Source organism: Vulpes lagopus, chromosome 2 (assembly GCF_018345385.1).
Source record: "Vulpes lagopus strain Blue_001 chromosome 2, ASM1834538v1, whole genome shotgun sequence".
NCBI lineage: Eukaryota > Metazoa > Chordata > Mammalia > Carnivora > Canidae > Vulpes > Vulpes lagopus.
The window spans coordinates 91,202,472-91,220,597 of NC_054825.1; the positions used below are offsets into that span (position 1 = coordinate 91,202,472).

At 36.8% G+C, this 18,126-nt stretch overlaps 1 protein-coding gene across 7 annotated transcripts in view; it reads left to right on the top strand.

The window, feature by feature from the left end:
• The window catches only part of ADGRG6 (adhesion G protein-coupled receptor G6), a 136,438-nt gene that overhangs the window by 114,169 nt on the left and 4,143 nt on the right, over window positions 1-18,126 (top strand). For 5 of the 7 annotated variants that reach the window (XM_041744873.1, XM_041744872.1, XM_041744870.1 and 2 more), the window contains 3 exons: window positions 1,147-1,430; window positions 13,301-13,402; window positions 14,031-14,183. In XM_041744873.1, coding sequence (XP_041600807.1) covers window positions 1,147-1,430; window positions 13,301-13,402; window positions 14,031-14,183 — 539 coding nt within the window. Of the gene's footprint in view, window positions 1-1,146; window positions 1,431-13,300; window positions 13,403-14,030; window positions 14,184-16,791; window positions 16,838-18,126 lie in introns of all 7 variants that reach the window. The other 2 variants (XM_041744875.1, XM_041744876.1) reach the window with 1 other exon arrangement.

Sequence of the window (18,126 nt, forward strand, 5' to 3'; positions counted from 1 at the left end):
GTTATGTTCTGGGATCCAAAGATGTTCAAGACAGGTTTTGCCTTTGTGGCACTCATGATCTAGTGTGGAATACATAACCCAGAATGAGAATTACATGAGAATTTTAATATGAATTTAATTGCTTTAAACAATTTATCCAATTTTTGAGGTACCCAAGAACTCCCATAGTTTTAATTAGGTACTGGGGCATCTGCAAATTGTAGTATATGTTGACTTTACTCATAGAACACTTTACACATGGTGCAGTTTTAAAATTACTTTATTTCCTGATTTATAAATATCATTCTGGATATCAGGTATATCCTTCCTCATCTCATAGAAGTGTTGTAATTGGTGTTAGCTTTTTAACTGTTCATGAGAAGTGTCACTATAGGAATATCACAGTTCTATAACAAGGTCTTGCCTCAACTGGGCCAATTATATTAATAGGAATTATTGTGCAGCAGTAATGGAATCTGTGATTATGTGTGTCTTAAGTAGGAGTTTACTCTTCTCACATGACAAGAGACATGAAAGTAGGCTGCAACTGGCATTGGTTTTATGGCTAAAAATGTCAGGACCAGCAACTCTGCAGCACTCTTGGCCTTTATCTCAGATAGAAGGTGATCGCTGTAACTCCAGAGCTTGCATTCATGTTGGAAGCAGAAAGAACAAATAAGGATCTCTCCTAAAAAGCTCCTAGCAGATTTTGCTTCTATATCATTTTGTAGAGCAATGTCCACATGGCCACCCCTTAAATGCAAAAGAGATTGAGAAAATGAATACTTAAATTTCCCATCCTCTGGAGTACAGTCGCATAGGAGAAAAAGGGGTTAGACATGGTTTTGAGTGAGCCAACCCAGAGTGTCTTCATGCCAAGTCAGAATTCAAGAAGCCACCTTGGTTTTTTTTTTTTGCTGTTGTTGACTTAAATAACTCGATATTAAGATTATCCAAAAAAAAAAAAAAAAGTTATCCAAAACTAGCCAAAAAAACTGTGTAAACATCAAAAAAGAAACTGAGGCCCAAGAAAATGAAGTGACTGTCTAAAGGTATTGAGAAAGGCCCAGCTGTGAAATCTGCAGAAGCCCAAACTAAACCAGGAGAAGTCTTAGGTAAACAGGACATGGTAATAAATCTCTTTTTCTTTCTTGTTTCTTCTTTAAGCTGTTGGATTCAGGATCCAGTCGTATTTTATGTGACCTGTGCTGGGTATTTTGGAGTTATGTTTTTCCTGAATGTTGCCATGTTCATCGTGGTAATGGTGCAAATCTGTGGGAGGAATGGCAAAAGAAGCAACCGGACCCTGCGTGAAGAGGTTTTAAGGAACTTGCGCAGTGTGGTCAGCCTGACATTTCTACTGGGCATGACATGGGGTTTTGCTTTCTTTGCCTGGGGACCCTTAAATGTCCCTTTTATGTACCTCTTCTCCATCTTCAACTCATTACAAGGTAAGATAAGTGGTACCTTTGTAATTTCTGCCTTCTAAATGTATCATGTTTGCAAACACCTCCATTTTGGGGTAGATGTCATGTGAAGTTTCTACATCATTGTTCCAAGTAATGAACATAGTTCCAGGTACAGGGTACTCATTAAAAGGATCTTGAATAGAAAGATGAGATAGAATGTCAGTTTGTTTTCAGTGATGTGTATCCCAAGCACTCAGAACAGTACCTGGCAGATAGTAGGTGCTCAATAAATCTACGTTGTTTTATGACTAAATATGGGGTGGGGAGGTACCCAATGGGGAGTTTAAAGGGAGACACAGACAATTTTTACCTTCTTTACAGTTTTCCTTACTATCCTATGTGCATGTAACATTCTTGGCCAGAAGAATTTTTAGAATCTATGCAGGAACAGAGCAATAGCCCTTGACTCCTTGGCCCCTTGGATTTCAAAATACATACTCTAGTTCAGAAATGCTCATTTTCTCATGAGATATGGCAGTTAGTTCAACAGTTTAACAGACATTTTCCCAGTGGCCCACTTTGTACAAAAATTGAAGGCTTCCACTGAGGAGCTTCCTCTCCTGCTTCTGGTTCCATAACACATACCTGCTTCTGGTTCTAGACTCTATGGGTGAATTTCATGTTGAAACTTAAATAAACATGAATTACATCTTTCAAAAGCTGAACGACATTCTTTAAGATATTGGATATACCTTGGGTTATTGATAAAGCTCCCCAATGTTCAGAAGCACCATAAGGCCCCCACAGAAAAGGAATGAAGTGACCAAACTTGGACTTTATTGGGGGGGGGGGGGGTAGTACTCCAGGCTTCCTGAAGTTCCTGGTCATGCTGTTGTTAAGTGTGTGGGGAAAGGAGAGCTGGCTAAAGCTGAACTGGGGTGCATAGGGTGGTGGATACAAGTTTACAGCATTCATCCAATGAGATGCCTGGGCAGTTGCCCCCCTTACAGGTATGTTCTAAGAGAAGTTGGTATTTACCTGCAGGGGAGTGTTTATTTTGTATCATACATACCTGTTTTGCTTTACCCCCTAGTTTTCCTTCCAGCTCCTGAGTGCCTGCAAAAAAAAAAAAAATCTGTCATGAAGTAGGTACTCAGTGATTGTTAAATGAGTAAATGGATTGCTGGATGAAGAAAGGGAGGAGCGTTGGAGATGGCCTAAATCCAACCTGAGTCTCTTCTGGCATAAATAGGCATTAATTAGTTCAGCAAATTTTATTCGGGTTCACTCTTCCATAACAGAGGAAATATGTGGGCTCATTATCTTTGGTAAATAGAATAATAAGCCTTAAGTACATCTCCAAAAGTCAGAAACTGGATAGGTAGCATATGAATGCAACTTCATATCTAGCTTTGTAAAGTGAGCATTCCTCTATGTAATCTCTTCTATAATATACAACATAAAAGTGCCTAGATAAATATTGACAAAAATGTCCATTAACATTAGAAATTCCATGGTTTTATATTTCAGGCCCATTAATCTGCCAGCCCAACCTTGTTTTTGCTTTTAGAATTTCCTGGCAGTTTCAGTAACCTTCAACAGCTACAGTTGTCTGTTCAGCTCTGTTTCCATTAATGAGAATTGGGATGTTTTATTTTTCCCAGCATAGGTCTCCTGTCAGAAGGGAAAAATGTTCTAAACCATCATCAAGTCACAGTTCTCCATAAATCGCTAACTTTTAAGACTAATGTTAAATTATATAAATTTAGAACAGATTTCTGCATATCCAGTGACATTAAAAACACTTCCTAAAAAGGAAATTTAAATTAAAACACAGTGATACAGAGCATATGAGTCCACCAACAATTGCTTACTGGCTGGGCTTGTATAAAAACTTGTCAGGATGCTATAGAAAGTCACTTAATGGTTTTTATTTAAGTCATTTTCTGAACCTTCCAAGAGCAGCTTGGCTGTTGTTGAAAGTATATGCTTTATTAAAAGATGAATGTAGGATCTAGACAGTCTAAAGAAACAATTCAGTGAACTCAGGTAGTACCTAGGCAAAATAAACTCAGGTAGTACTTAGGCAAACTACATTTTTTTTTATTCTATTTTTATTCCCGCAAAAAAACTTGATATGATCCCTTTGTCTCATGGAGTTTATGTTTTAGTAAGAGAGACCAACATTAATCAGATAGTCACCGTATGAAATGGAGCTGGTTGGTGTTGAGAGCACATGACAGAAGCCATGGTGGCTAAGCTGGAATCTGAAGGATCAGTAGGGATGAACTAGATGAAGGTGGGGGTAGGAATGGAGAAGAGATGATTTCAAGAGGAGGGCACTCTGTGTGCAAAAAGCCTGCAATAGTTGGTGATTATAGTGTATGCCCCAGGAATTAAAAGAACCAAGAAATAGCCATAGAATGACAGAGAGGTGGGCATGGCACAAAAGGAAGGCTGGGGCTGGACCAGAAGGTTCTGTGTTTTGATCTTTCTAAGAACAGTGGGAAGTCTGAAATCTTTTAGGCCTGTGGAATGACATGATCAGATGTGCATTTTATAAAGATAAAGCTGGACATAATGTGAAGAAGGGATTAGAGCATCCCAGTAGTCTGTTGGGAAAAGCAGAGAGGAGGCTATTTCAGTCGTCCAGGTAAAGTAATACAGTGCAGTATTTTAGACTGTGCTGGGATGGGGGAGCTGGAGATACACAAATAGAGTCCAGAGAAATTTTGGAATTGTGCTGCCACAAAATACTTATCACTGGTGTACTCAATAAACTTTTATTCTTCTAGAATGGTTAGGATGAGTGGTCTTCTTGCTTAATGCCATGCTGTCGCTAATTGAAGCCTATCATTATTAGATTTAGCAATGGCCGAAGATTTAAAATGTGATACAATATTCTGAAAACTAAATCCATGCCAAACAAATGTTAATCTCGGGTTTCGTTTGGTGCTGAGCATATGAAAATCAGCAAGGTCTTAATTTTGAAGACCCCTAAGTTACCCTTGCATGTTACAGAGATGGCACCTCTGAGAAGGACAGGTGTTCACATTGGGTCTGCAGGGAGGCCAGGACATCTTTATCATAGGAGTGGCTTCTGCTAGCAGGTTTCTTCTTATTTTTGTATATATCTTTAAAACTTTTGTTCAAACATGTGAAAAATCCGTTTTATTTTTCAGGGTTCTTAGAAATAAATGCTTGTATGGATATGAGTGTCTTCAAACACATACATATATGTATTATTATATGGATATTTATGTAAATTTGCATAGCCTACATATTAAAATTTTATATGGTTTTAAAAAATTTTTAAAGATTCTTATTTTAATGTTTATTTTCATTATTTTATGTTTTAATTTTTATGTACATTTATGTACATTTATAACTGTTGGCAACTTAACTGCCAAAAGTAGGGCTGAGCTCATATTAGAAAATTATCATCATCTTTGTGGCTGTAGCTAAAATTTTACCTACTTGAGTAAGCAAATGAAATCATGAATTGAAGCAAGCCTAAACCTAAGTTAATTGTTTTCTAATTTTCCACAGTATATTGCTTTTTTTTTTTATTACCTCCTTCACTTCAGTATGCTATATTTTATTAATCAATCTGCTGATTTTTTTTCTTGTGAGATGAAAAGATCAATGGATCTTCTCTTGCCATGGTGGTATTATAGATCTATCTGCTTTTGCTATAATTGTTGCTTTCCCAGGATGAAACTGGCAGATCTTGCTGTAGTAGAAATTTTAATTTTTTCTAAAGAATACAACTTGAGAAAATAGTATGCTATACAAATTGCTATTTAAAAGGGAACAGATGTTTGACAAAAAGTGTATCGTAATTCACATGCCTGAGAATATTAGCGTACACTTCAGGAAATACAATGTCACTCCTTTTAAAGAAGTAAAAGACGATTCCCTGATTGTTGAAAGATGGTGGCCAGAGTCCTCTTGGGCTCCTCTTGCCCTTGGCAATATCAGTGTGCTTGCAGGATGGACTATTGCTCTGAGATGAAGTATATGCCCATAGTTGCTCATTATAAAAGTAATGAACAGTATTTAGACTGTATATTTTTTTCATTAACTGTACAAAAGCATTTGACACTATCAGTTAGTTTAATACTCCTGACAAGTTTATCAAGAGCTGAAGTCTAGTCCCATAGCAAGAAGTTGGTCTTCAATTTTTCTTTTTGAAGTATGTGAAGCAATATTGATTAATACTCTCAAGCACAATCAGCCCATCTTCTGTACATATTTATGACAGCATTATAAGATGCAGCATATGGTTCTGAAAATAGGAGCTGCCATGGCGAACACAGAAGGTTATTATCAGTTTACTCAGAGATAATGTTTGCCATTAATTAATTTGATAACATTAAGATAGACCCAGAGCAACAGAAATGATTTATATTCACATAATGCATTGTGGTTTATAAAGAACTAACACACAACAGCCATGATTTGATGTAATTCTTAAAGTATGTGTAGAAAGTAGGTACCCAAGAAAGAGAGTGTTTTGTGCATTTATAGTTGAAGAAACAGGCTCAAAAGAGTTAAGGACCCCCCCCAAGATTAGTCTGAATCTGACAGTGTATTATTTACAATATAGCATATATGAAAATAGAAAAGCACATTATTAGGAGACAAAGCATAAGAAAAAAATTATTGCCTTTTCAATTTTTTGTTTCAAAGTTTCTAGGAGTATCTATCCATTGAAAAAACTTAGTAATTATATGCTTAATGAATAAATGCTAATTTATTCTTAGCCTTATTCAGAAAAAATAGTTTAAAGAAATATATTTGTTATTATTATTTTAATCTTATTGGTAAACTAAGAAAATTAAAGTAAGGGATAGGAACCTCCTGACAGCTAAGCTGTGTTGTAATCACCTATACAACATGGGGAATTGGTGCCAAGGTAAAGAGATGAACCACCTTTAAACCCAAACATCTGAAACGACATCATGTTGGCTGAGATGTTACACACTGCAAGGAAATAAATTACTCATCTTTTGGCAGGGCATTTTGTGCCACAGAGAAATAATTTTCTAAAGGGCATCTTGGTAGTATGAAAGGAGGATTCAAGAGGTTCCCAAAGAGAGCCATAAACCCAGTCCAGCGGCCAGCTGGCCATGTCTGTGTGACAACACAATATATGAGCTGTTCAGAGACCTGAACTCAGGCTTGCTAGGAACCTGAGAGGTAATCTAGACCATTTTTGTCAAAAATCAGTTCTCTTGGAGTGCCTAGGGGCTCAGTCAGTTAAGCAGCCAACTCTTGATCTTAGCCCAGGTGTTGATCTCGGGGTTGTGAGTTCAAGCCTCATGTTGGGCTCCGCGCTGGGTGTGGCGCCTACTTTAAAAAAAAAATCCGTTATCTAAAGCATGCATCCTTTTGCCTACATACGTGATTTGAATAATTCTTGATTTTCCCACCAGAACTACTTATGCCTTTGTACCTAATTAAGATACACTTACTCATCATTACTAGCCACTCTGACTCCACCTTGCATCCCTGAACTTCCCCCTAATGGTGATTCTGGATCCTTTATTATCCAGAGTAAGAGAAAGTTAAGGGAAGCCATTTGTTAGAATTTATTGATCATCAGCAGATCTTGCGGAAAGTGGAAAGTGTCAGTGGCCTTTAGTCAGTAAAGCACTCATTGAGAGTTGAAGACCCAATATTTGGGTTTTAATTTAATTTAATTTTTTTTCTCTACCAAGGCTTCTGGAAAGTGACCTTCTGGAGCTGACAAAGAATGACAATATGTGCTGCCCTGAATTTTCTGTACCGCTTTCATTTCTTTATCCAAGGGAAACTGTTCCTTGGCAATTTTTTTTAAACTTTTGATAATCAGGCTAAAGATCTGAGAACATCCCTTTGGTTACTCATTTTACATCTGCCCCAGAAAGCTGCAAATCTTTGCCAGAATCAACCAAAGAGAATGAGTCCCATGCGGGAGCCAAATTCCTAGCCAAAAGATTGAGGCTCAGAATTTTCATTTCCTAAATACAGAATGAAATAAATAGCTTTTATAAAGACCAAGGTTAGACGCAGCTCATAAAACCTACAGCAAACATAGCGCCATTACTTAGAAGGAACCCCCCACCCCCAAACATGTGTCTTGAAAGTGTTCCCAGGTCAGTGAAAGGACCAGATATCAAAAACCAAATCCACTTCTTGATGAGAGTTTTCAGAATGTTTCTACTCCAAGTTTAGGTCTTTCTTGCAGGTATCCCTTCATTATATTTGCTGATCCAGCCTTGGCCTGCAATGTGCTTCCCCAAGAGGAATTGGGGTGGTGGAGTCCATTACCTTTTCCTCCCTAACAATGTCCATGGGCAGGCCCACCATCACACATGCTTGCAACACCATCCTCCATCACAACTGAAAAAGTCATTTGTTTTAAATAAGAAAATTGCAAAATTTATGGAGAAGTAAGACATCTTAAATTCCCATATTGGTCTAAATTTTGTTTTTGTCTTTTTTTAAACGGAGCAGATCCCTCCGGTTAGTGAAAGATGGTGGTAAAAGGAAAGCAAGGGTGAGGGGTTTTGGGTGAGTAAAGGATCAGTTAGGAATCTATTCATTTAAAAATGGGTTTAAGTTTTTGTTTTTCTTCTTGTTCTAGCATGGAATCTGGGTTCATGCAGGTAAAATAAAGAATCAAGGCAGTTATCAAGCTGAAGAAACTATTGCTAAGGAACTTTGGCTTAGATTCATTAGAGTGGAAGGGCCATCATGAGCTCTGTTTTATGAGATATAAAGGTTTTGTGGAACTAGCACTAGCCTGTCAGGATGAAGTAAAGGTTTTAATTCTGATTCAATCTTTACGCCCATTTCAGCTTCCAACTTTTATGGGCAATGTTCCCTATTCCCTGGTCAGTTAACTAAGGCTGTAAGTCAATATGAAGAGTAAAGGCCAATTATCCTGGTCCCTGGTCACAGCTGAAAGCCCTTTCCAGAAAGCTAGAAGAGCCTGTTTTTCCAGGTGGTATGGAGATATCCTTTGAGGGGCGATGTGGTTGATAGGAAGATTCTCAAAGGGAAAACATTTGCTAGAAAGAGAGCATAGATGAGGATGAGAAATCAAACGGATTCCCTTGGATGTCAGTTTAGAACTCTAAAGTTCTGTGATTTTAGTTCTGCTTCTGGCAGCAAGACCTATAAATAAATGAGAAGGGGGAAAACTCTTCAAAATTGAAGAGGGAATAGCCCTGTTTTCTCACTTTAGCCTCCAAGTTTCCTTGGCTCTCCTGCTGCATTTTCTCCTCCTCCTTCCTGAAGTGTTTAGAATTTCTTTCCATACTGAGTATGTGCGTCTTTCCAGATGCACATACCTACCACATTTCCCACAGCTGAACTGTACAAGGGATGTTTTGTCCTGTAAGGATTTTGGTATAATATTTATTGCCAGACTAATTTAAATTCACTTGAAAGGGCTAGTTACTATGAATAGTAAAATAACCTATTATGAGAATCCTATTCTGATTTAAAATGGAAATGTATCCAATGGCTAAAGTAAATCAGCATAATAACTCGGCACTTAAGTATATATTAATTCCTAAGAATTCTAATTTTTCATGCCTGTGGTTTAATTTTGTCTCATAGCATCACAGTTCATAGTGGGGACACAGGGGGTGACCTTTCAATGCCTGCTGCCATCACAGCAGTTTAGATGTTCAGATTTTAAATCTAATTTATATTCCAGTGTCTCTTGAACTTATTGGATGCCTATATATTTACTGGCACATATGGATGCTTAAAAATAGGCAATGTCATCTAATGCTGTGTAATTATAATTTAGAACAGCACTGCACAATCTAAAAAAAAAATGTTTTATTAAGTCAGATTTATCTTATCTTTAACCTCCTCCTCTGTGATGGTGGTTAGCATCAGACTCTCAAAATAATGTACATTTTACCATTCCAGCAAGGGTGACAAAGTGAATCCCAGAACTGGTTTCTTCCCAGTGTCCTGAAAACACCAGCCATAACCTCTGAAGTATTTTTTCCTCTAGTAGATATGACATTTGTAAAAATTGCTGAGTGTAAGACAAAGGAGATAACATCTGGCAACTTTCCCCTTCTGCCCTCAACTAAAAGAAAAGCATCTGCTCAGTGTGAGGCCCTGTAGTGAGTGATGCTTGGGAAGGAAAGTTTCTAATTGAAGTTCGTAATCTCTCCCAGTTCTAATATGTGATTGTGTGAAACCCTGGCTTAAGAACACATGGCTACCTGTGTTTTCAGGTCTCAGACAAATACTCCCCAGAACAAATCCTGCAGATCTGTCCTGGTTCACAAAAACAGTAAACCTGAGGCAGGGGCTCTGCTCTCTCCAATGGCACTCTCCTTCATCTGTAACTTGTGTGGAACTCTCCTCAGGCTTTCACGCCCTCTGCTCCCTTAACTCAGAAACTGCCACCACCTCATTGAAGCCTCAAAGAATCTGTTAACCAATTCAGATTATGTACATGCCTTGGTTCTTCACACTATCAGTTATACTAAAAGGCATGTTTACCTATTAAAGGGATTCTGTGTGTCAGCAAACTGCATAGGGAATTGGGGTTGGAGAGGTGGTAGGAAAGTTCTGAAAAGCCATCAGATTTAGACAGTCTGAGGGTGAGGGCTGAACCCAGTTATGTCTCCCTATTCCCTGGGAAGGTGGACAGCTGGCAGGTGCTGACTCTAGGGTTTGAATGTAAAGAAAACCTTCCTCCTCCTCTGGGATTGGTCATGCCTGAGCCAGCCCAGTCTGTAAGCATGTCTCCTCCCTCGAGCCCCTCTGGCCCAACCCCGCTGTCCTCTTCCTGCCCACTGCATAGGCACTTTCAGGAGCTGTGTGTGTGTGTGTGTGTGTGTGTGTGTCTGTGTGTATTTGCTTTCTGAATGACTGAAATTTGATTCATATTTATTAGAGCTTTCTTTTAAAATTAGAACTTTCCTGCTCTGATATCATTTCAGACAAATAACTAGGTCACTAGGCTATATTTCCTTCACAAATTGCTTTAAGAATACAGTATTATTAGTAGTAAATAACATAACAAATGAAACAATAGTTTTACTTATATAAATTTATAGAAGATGATCTCATAAAAATAATAAATTGGTAAATATTACCGATTACCAGTATTACTTCACTTACGTCATCATATGTTTTATTTATACCTCTTAGAGATATATGTGTTTGCATTTCTCAGGTGTTTTTAAATAGGCTAGCTGTCTATTAAATCAGTGACCAGTGACCAGTGATAGCAATAGGAATTTATAGAGCACTTCCTAGGGGTCAGGCACTCACTGATAATCAAAGAAGTCAATCCCAGAGAAAGAGAATCCTTCTCTGATCTGAGGTCAGGGCCCATCCAGTAGCAATCCAGCATGCTTCTTTTCTAATAGTCCATAATGCAATTTATTCTGGAATAAAATTATGGGCATTTAGAGTTAAGATATTGAAACATAAAAACATATAAGTATAACCATAGACAAATTTTCTCAGTTTAACTATACACCTCAAAAGAGAGTGCTTTCAATACTTTGCCCCACTTTTCCAGTTAGACACACACTACAATGTAATTTATAGTTTTCTTGATGAATACTCCATATTCGAAAGGGACAAATAAGTCAACGTCCTTAAATGTACTGTAATATTTTTTACTTTTATGTCTTTCCATGCTAGATGCTTCACCTCATGAAAGCAATGATCATCTACCTTGCTTACCTTTGAATATGCAGGTCCTAAATCAACAATTCCTCTTGTTTAACACTGCTTTGTAGTCACTGAATGAGTTACCCTTTTTAGAAACTTCCCTTGTCCCCTACCCAAAGCTTTCTTCAGGTTCAATTCAAGCCCTACATCCTCTAAAAGACCCTCCCTTATGTAGATACTCTGCTTAGTATAGTATATTATGTTGGCAGTACCTGGGCAACTAGCTTGTGTACTTTTTAGAAACTTTTGCCTTAAATATATTTTCATTATATTCTATGGCTCCTTAATTTGTATTCTACTCCAGTTTTTCATCCCTCATCCCCAAATACCTTTAACACATTAGAATATATATATAAGTATTCAGTTAACTCATGTAAATAGGTGAGCAGTTAATCATGCTTATTATTCATTCACTCAACATCCATGGAGTTCCTGCTTAGTTTCTGGTATCCTTCTGGAAAGGAGCAGTACAGCATTGTATGACAAACATCCCTGTGCTCTTGGAGCTTATTATCTCCTAGCAAAAGACTACCAGGTACTGATTAATGCTATGACAAAAGTACATGTAAAGGTGTGACTAGAGCCAAAACATAAAATGAAATAAACAGTTGGGTATGGCCTCCTTGAGGAGTTAACAATTAACCTAACACCAGAGTTACAGATAGGAAGCAGTTATGGAAAGATCAGAAAGAAGAGCCTTTGAAGTGGTATTGGGCAAGAATGAACTTGAGATGTTGGTTTGAGGGTAGTGATGAAGAGGATGTCTATTTAGAACATTAGGGGTTTGAGGTGCTACAAAAGTAGAGATACAACCAATAAAGATGCCCTATATGTAGTATGGTTGACATCCTGGTAGTGGTGGTGGCAAGAGAAGGGAATGGGGGCAAATGTATAAATTAGCATATCACACTCATAGAACGTGACTAGAGGAAATGAGTACCTTCTGGGATAATGTAGCCATAGAAAATACAGAAAGCCAGGGGCTGCCTGAGTGGCATAGTCAATTAAGCATACAATTCTTGGTTTTGGCTCAGTTTACAATCTCAGGATCAAAAGATTGAACCCCTCACTGGCCTCTGTGCTCAGCATGGAGTTTGCTTGAAATTCTGTCTCCTTCTCCCTCTGCCCTGCATGCTTATGCTCTCTTTCTGTCAAATAAATAGAAAGTTTAATTTTATTTATTTGAGAGAACCTGACATCATGACCTGAGCCAAAGACAGATGCTTAGTTGACTGAGCCACCTAGGCAACCATAAATAAATAAATATTAAAAAAAAAAAGAAAAAGAAAAAGAAAGAAAGAAAGCCAGCCAGCCTCAACATTTAAAAGTAAAATGAGGAGGGGCATCTGAGTGGCTCAGTGTCTAACTCCAGACTTTGGCTCAGGTCTTGATATCAGGGTCATGATTTCAAGCTCTGTGTGGCATGGAGCCTAATTAAAAAAATTTAAAAAGATGTGCCTGGGCAGCTCAGTCAGTTAAACATCTGCCTTTGGCTCAGGTCATGATCTCAGGGTCCTGGGATTGAGCTCCACATGTCAAACTCTGTGCTCAGCAGGGAGTCTGCTTAAGTCTGTCCCTCTCCTTTTGCGCCTACCACCACTCATGCTCTCTGTCACTCTCTAAATAAATAAAATCTTAAACTAAAGCAGCCCAAGTAGAGTCACATGAATTTGCTGATTTTTGGCCATTTTTGACCTGCAAAAAAAACCATTTTTTTTCTATGGCCCAAACTTATAATAATATGCATACATAAAATAGTTTAGAATACACAAACTGCAATAGAGCTTATAGATATTTTAAGTTTTCTCTTTTTTTTCTAAGCTTTTTGAAATGCTTTCACAAAATTTTAATACAAACATAAGGGACATATTAAATGCCTCTTAAACTGAATATTGCCCATTTCAGCTTAATCTTTAGGTCAAGTCATAAGAATTCCTGAACAGAACAGGCAAAGACAGAATCAGATCTGTGTAATTATTCAAGTTTTATTTGAGTCTTTGTATTCTGTTCTAATGGGTTAAAACATCTAGTACATACTTCAAGATCCTTTAGGATGTTTGTTTCTTATGGACTCAGATGTTAAAAAACAAAACAAAATAAAACAATACCAAACCCCCGCAAACTTAAAATGAACCCATGTGTTTCACAAGATATATCTTTAAAAATATATCTATTGGCTTAAATGTTTATATTTTCTTTTGTTCCAGGCTTATTTATATTTATTTTCCACTGTGCTATGAAGGAGAATGTTCAGAAACAGTGGAGGCGGCATCTCTGCTGTGGTAGATTTCGGTTAGCAGACAACTCAGGTAAAGGGTGATGTTGGTAATTGGTTTTTATACCTAAGAGTGGTCAGAAAGGTTTGTCATTTGGTCTTCCATTGTCAGAGTTTCCCACTGGTAGCAGATTGTAAAGATGCATGTGAAGATGCTTAGTTGGAGTATTAGATTATTAGGATTGAAAGAGATCTGAGGACTCTGGACCTGAACTTTCTATTCTACAGAGAAGCATGAATTCCAGCCAGGTGAAGCTAGTTGTCCAAGGTTTTATGTCTAACTTAACAACTCAGATATTCAGAGGTTCCACTATGCCACGTGCACCTTTCTATGCTCTTGAGGACCTCAATCACATTATGAGACAGACATTTTTCTCAGTACAAAAAAATACTTGAAGAATAGCATTACTTCTTTTGGCAGTGATTACTTCTCACCCTGACAAAATTAAAGTAGGATTTTAAACAATATGGGCAACAGGTCAAAGTTTGAAACTTATTTCTTCAGTTTATTATTCTTATGCCAATCTCTTCTCTGAGCCATTGCTAGCATGTAGAAAATGGAATGTTTGAGATAAATTACTTAAATAATGTGGTGATGGTTCTTCACAGTAGAACATAATGCCCCCTAAAATACATTCATGGAGAGATGTTATTTCTTTCAGACTGGAGCAAGACAGCTACCAATATCATCAAGAAAAGTTCCGATAATTTAGGAAAATCTTTGTCCTCAAGTTCCATTGGATCCAACTCAACATACCTTACATCCAAATCTAAATCCAGCTCTACCACTTACTTCAAAAGGAATAGCCACACTGGTGAGTCATTCTGGAGGTGTTAAAGGTGTTCTCTGGTCCATTTCTCGTCATCTTTTTATTACAATTGGCATACTATGAAGATTGAAGAATCACAGTGCCCATTAGGGTACTTATATTAGATTTATGAAAATCAAAATCTATTTGAAGACCTTATCCAACTTTTGTGAACATTTTGTCTTTTTTTAAGTTTTATAACCAAAATTGAACATTTTGTGAACATTTTATCTTTGAGTTTTAAAACCAAAACTGAATCTACATAGCCATAATATTATTAGCTTTCAATATTACTGTAACTTCATTTGGTTCAAACCGTAGTTTTCTTTTCAAAAATATGATATTTAAAAAGTTATATTAAAAGAATATAGAAACTGAGGTACAATTATTAATACTACATATTTCCTATTTCATAACTTATTATAAATGTTCATTGGCAAATTGACATGGGAACAGGTAAAAACACCATCCAGGACGTCTTACATTTAAGACTTAAGTCCTTAACCATTGGAAGTGTTATTACCAATTGCTCTTTAAATCACTGATAAAAAATGATAGAATATAGAGCATCATATTTGGAAAGTGGTACAGGATGGTGAGAAACACCATGTCTTTGTTCATCTTCTGGGTCTTCATGATATTTACAGTGACCACAGGTTCTAACACTGAGCATGTATATGAACAGTGCTGAAAACACTGTGGAAATAAAGATTCTTTTGCAGTACTTGATAGCCAGTGAGTGGTGTGGAACATTGCAATCTTTTAATAATTTAAAAGGAAAATAGCAGAATTGCTATTTTGAAATACTAATTATACCTCAAGGAAACAGCTGTCAACACTTAACACCTAGCACTTTCCTAACTAAAGATGTTTCTAAAAGGATAATGGAAATAACTTAATTTTGAATTTGTCTAGTTATTAAAAATAAGCAGAGGTGAATGACACTGAAGATATTCATATTTGGCTTTTTGCAAATAGGGAGTGTGTTGTGTAATGTATCTGTAGATGTTCACATTGCAAACACTTAAATTTTATATGACTTTTATATACATTTGAATCCTACATGTCCCTGCTTACATCACCATCTGTACCTTGCCACTGGAATGGCCACTGCCTGAGAGTCAAGGTAGCACTATGGAAAAATATTTAAGTGTTTAGAGAGTTTGTTATTTACAAAATTAATTAAAGAAATATCTGAAAACTTAGAGCGCATGGTATAGCATTTCTAAGTTTCTTGGAGTAGAGGACATTTTTGAGAATCAAAAGAAGCTGTGGACTGTCTTCCAGGATGTAGCCTCTTAGTCCTGTACACAAACAGTTCTGCCTGAAGTTAAGAAGTCTGTGTATACCTTCTTTAAATACCTGTGTAAGAAAATTGGTAACAGATGTATAATCTGAGATATATTTTTCTACCTAATTGGTGGTTACCTGGAAGAAAATGTTTTACTTATGATGAATGTATTTTTCACTTTATTTAATCCCCTCAAAATGTGATACTTATGTGATCTCAATAGATGCAGAAAAAGCATTTGACAAAATGAAATATCGTTTCATGATAAAAACAAAGTAGGTTTTAGCAGGAATATACTTCAACGTAATAAAGGCTATGTATGAAAAATCCACTGGTAACATCATGCTCAGTGGTGAAAACTGAGAGCTTTTCCTCCAAGATCAGGAATAAGACAAGGATGTGCACTCTCACCACTTTTATTCAACATAGTATTGGAAAACCTAGCCATAGCAATCAGACAAGAAAAAGAAAAGACATCTACACTGGTAAGGAAGAAATAAAACTTCCACTGTTTGCAGATGAAATATTATATTTAGAAAACCCTAAAGATTCCACCAAATGACTACTAGAAATGATAAATGAATTAAATAAAGTTGTAGGATACAAAATTAATATACTGGAATCTGTTGCATTTCCATACACTAACAATGAAGTAGAAGAAGGAGAAATTAAAACAATCCCATTTACAAGGAAAAAATTAGGTACTCATTTGCCTCCCCTTCTAAAATGGAAATAGTTAGTGCATGGTACATCAATTGTGAATGAATAGGGATTAGACCAACCAAATTGTTTGCCTCTTAACACCGCTGAGAGTAGCTAGCCAGAGAAGTGCCACTATTGAAAGTGGAGAGAAGGTAACAAGATAGATCATTTGTAACAGGGGCATTTTGGAAGTGTTAATGAAATATTTAGGCATATTAAGGTTCATGGGAAAATTGATCAAAAGATAAAAGGAAATACAGAACTGGAGGAGGTGCCAAAGAAAACCTTTGCTATTTCAAAGTATTGTCTATGTTTGTTTTTTTTTTTAAGGAATGCATTATTGTTTTTCTGTTTCTTATAACAAAACCTTTGGGGTTAAATGAGTTGTCAACTAGCATAAGGATATAGTCAGCTATATGACATTATTTCTGTGACATAGTAACTTATGCTTTCCAATCAACTGATGCACAAATGATCTTTAGTTCCTTTGCCAGTTCTCAGTGGGACTGCTGGTGTACTTGGGTCCCTTAGAGTATGCAAAAAGTCACTACATATCATCATAGATATCTAGTTGGTTTATTTCTTGGAATTGATCTAGAAATTCATATGTTTATGGTGTAGATAATGTCTTCTAAGAGCATTCCTTCAGCAAAAGTGGACCATTCAGGTAAACTTTTATTACTTTTTTGAATGCATGAATTTTTTGCAAGGTAATAAAAGAATATTTGCATGGAATAAACTAAGACTCTTGCTGCACCAGCAAAATTGCTTGTTCTTTACAATACTTCTCAGCTAGCACAATGACATTCCTGCATTGAGCTGGAATTTCTGAAATTTCAAATGGTTGTGTGCTGTGCTGGCTCTTCTCTGCATGGGGGTGTCTGCAAGCTGCTCCTTCTAGGAAATGTACCATGCGCTGGAGTTAATGGGTCACATATCAGGTAAAACAATGAAAAAAAAAAAACTAGTACTTGAGAAGTCTGTTATAGAAGGGAGTGAAATTCTTTAATTTTCCACTGCTCTTATGAATTACTGGATATGTCATGGTACATTCATAGAAGTCATAAAAGAGACATTGTCAATTCCAAGCCTGCTTTTTGAAGATTTTTATCTGCTTGATATTTTAGCATAGGTCAAATAATAGTTCATTTCTCTAGCCCCTGGTTTTCAAACTTGCAGCTATAATCAAAATCTATATTGTTAATGATGTAATATCTAACCAGAGGACTGGAAATAGCGTATATGTTGAAATACAGCCCTTGTTCAGAATTCTACTTTATTGACTAAGAAGATCCAGAAAATTGGACCACATATTTGGAAAGAAGCTAGTCAAAATCTCTAAAAGGCACATGTCACTGGAAGTTGTCAATGAAGCAGAATGAGTGTATCCTTGAAGCTTCTTTGAGGATATGTGGATTTTCTAAAAACATCCAGAACAAGTTATTTGTTACTAATGTTTAAATCAATAGAGAAATCTCCAATAGAAAACCAATGGCTAGTGAATATATGAACTGAAGGAGGCACAGAATCAGCTTGCTGAGAGCTCAGTGGGGAGGGACATTTCTATGGTGACTCCCTAAGCCTTTTTTTTTTTTTTTTTTTTTTTTTTTTTTACCAGTCCTGGGATATAACTGCTCTGCCATGCTTCAATCTGCCATTCTTCCCATGAATCATCTATTTTCTCCCTTTAGTATGGGGTAAACACACCATTTCCTTATTTAGCCTTCATATTATTTAGTCTCCCCCTGCAACACCAGACAGTAGTTGAACAATTTGAGTCACTTCCAAAGACGACAGATATAGTGATGATGGCTTTTACCAATTACTGATGGATTTTTCATGTTATGTCACATACTGGGCACAACTTACTTAAAGCATAAAAATGCCTGCAAAGAACATTCGAAACTTAGAGCGATGATTCCTAGAAGTAATTTTTCATGATACATTTTTTGCCTC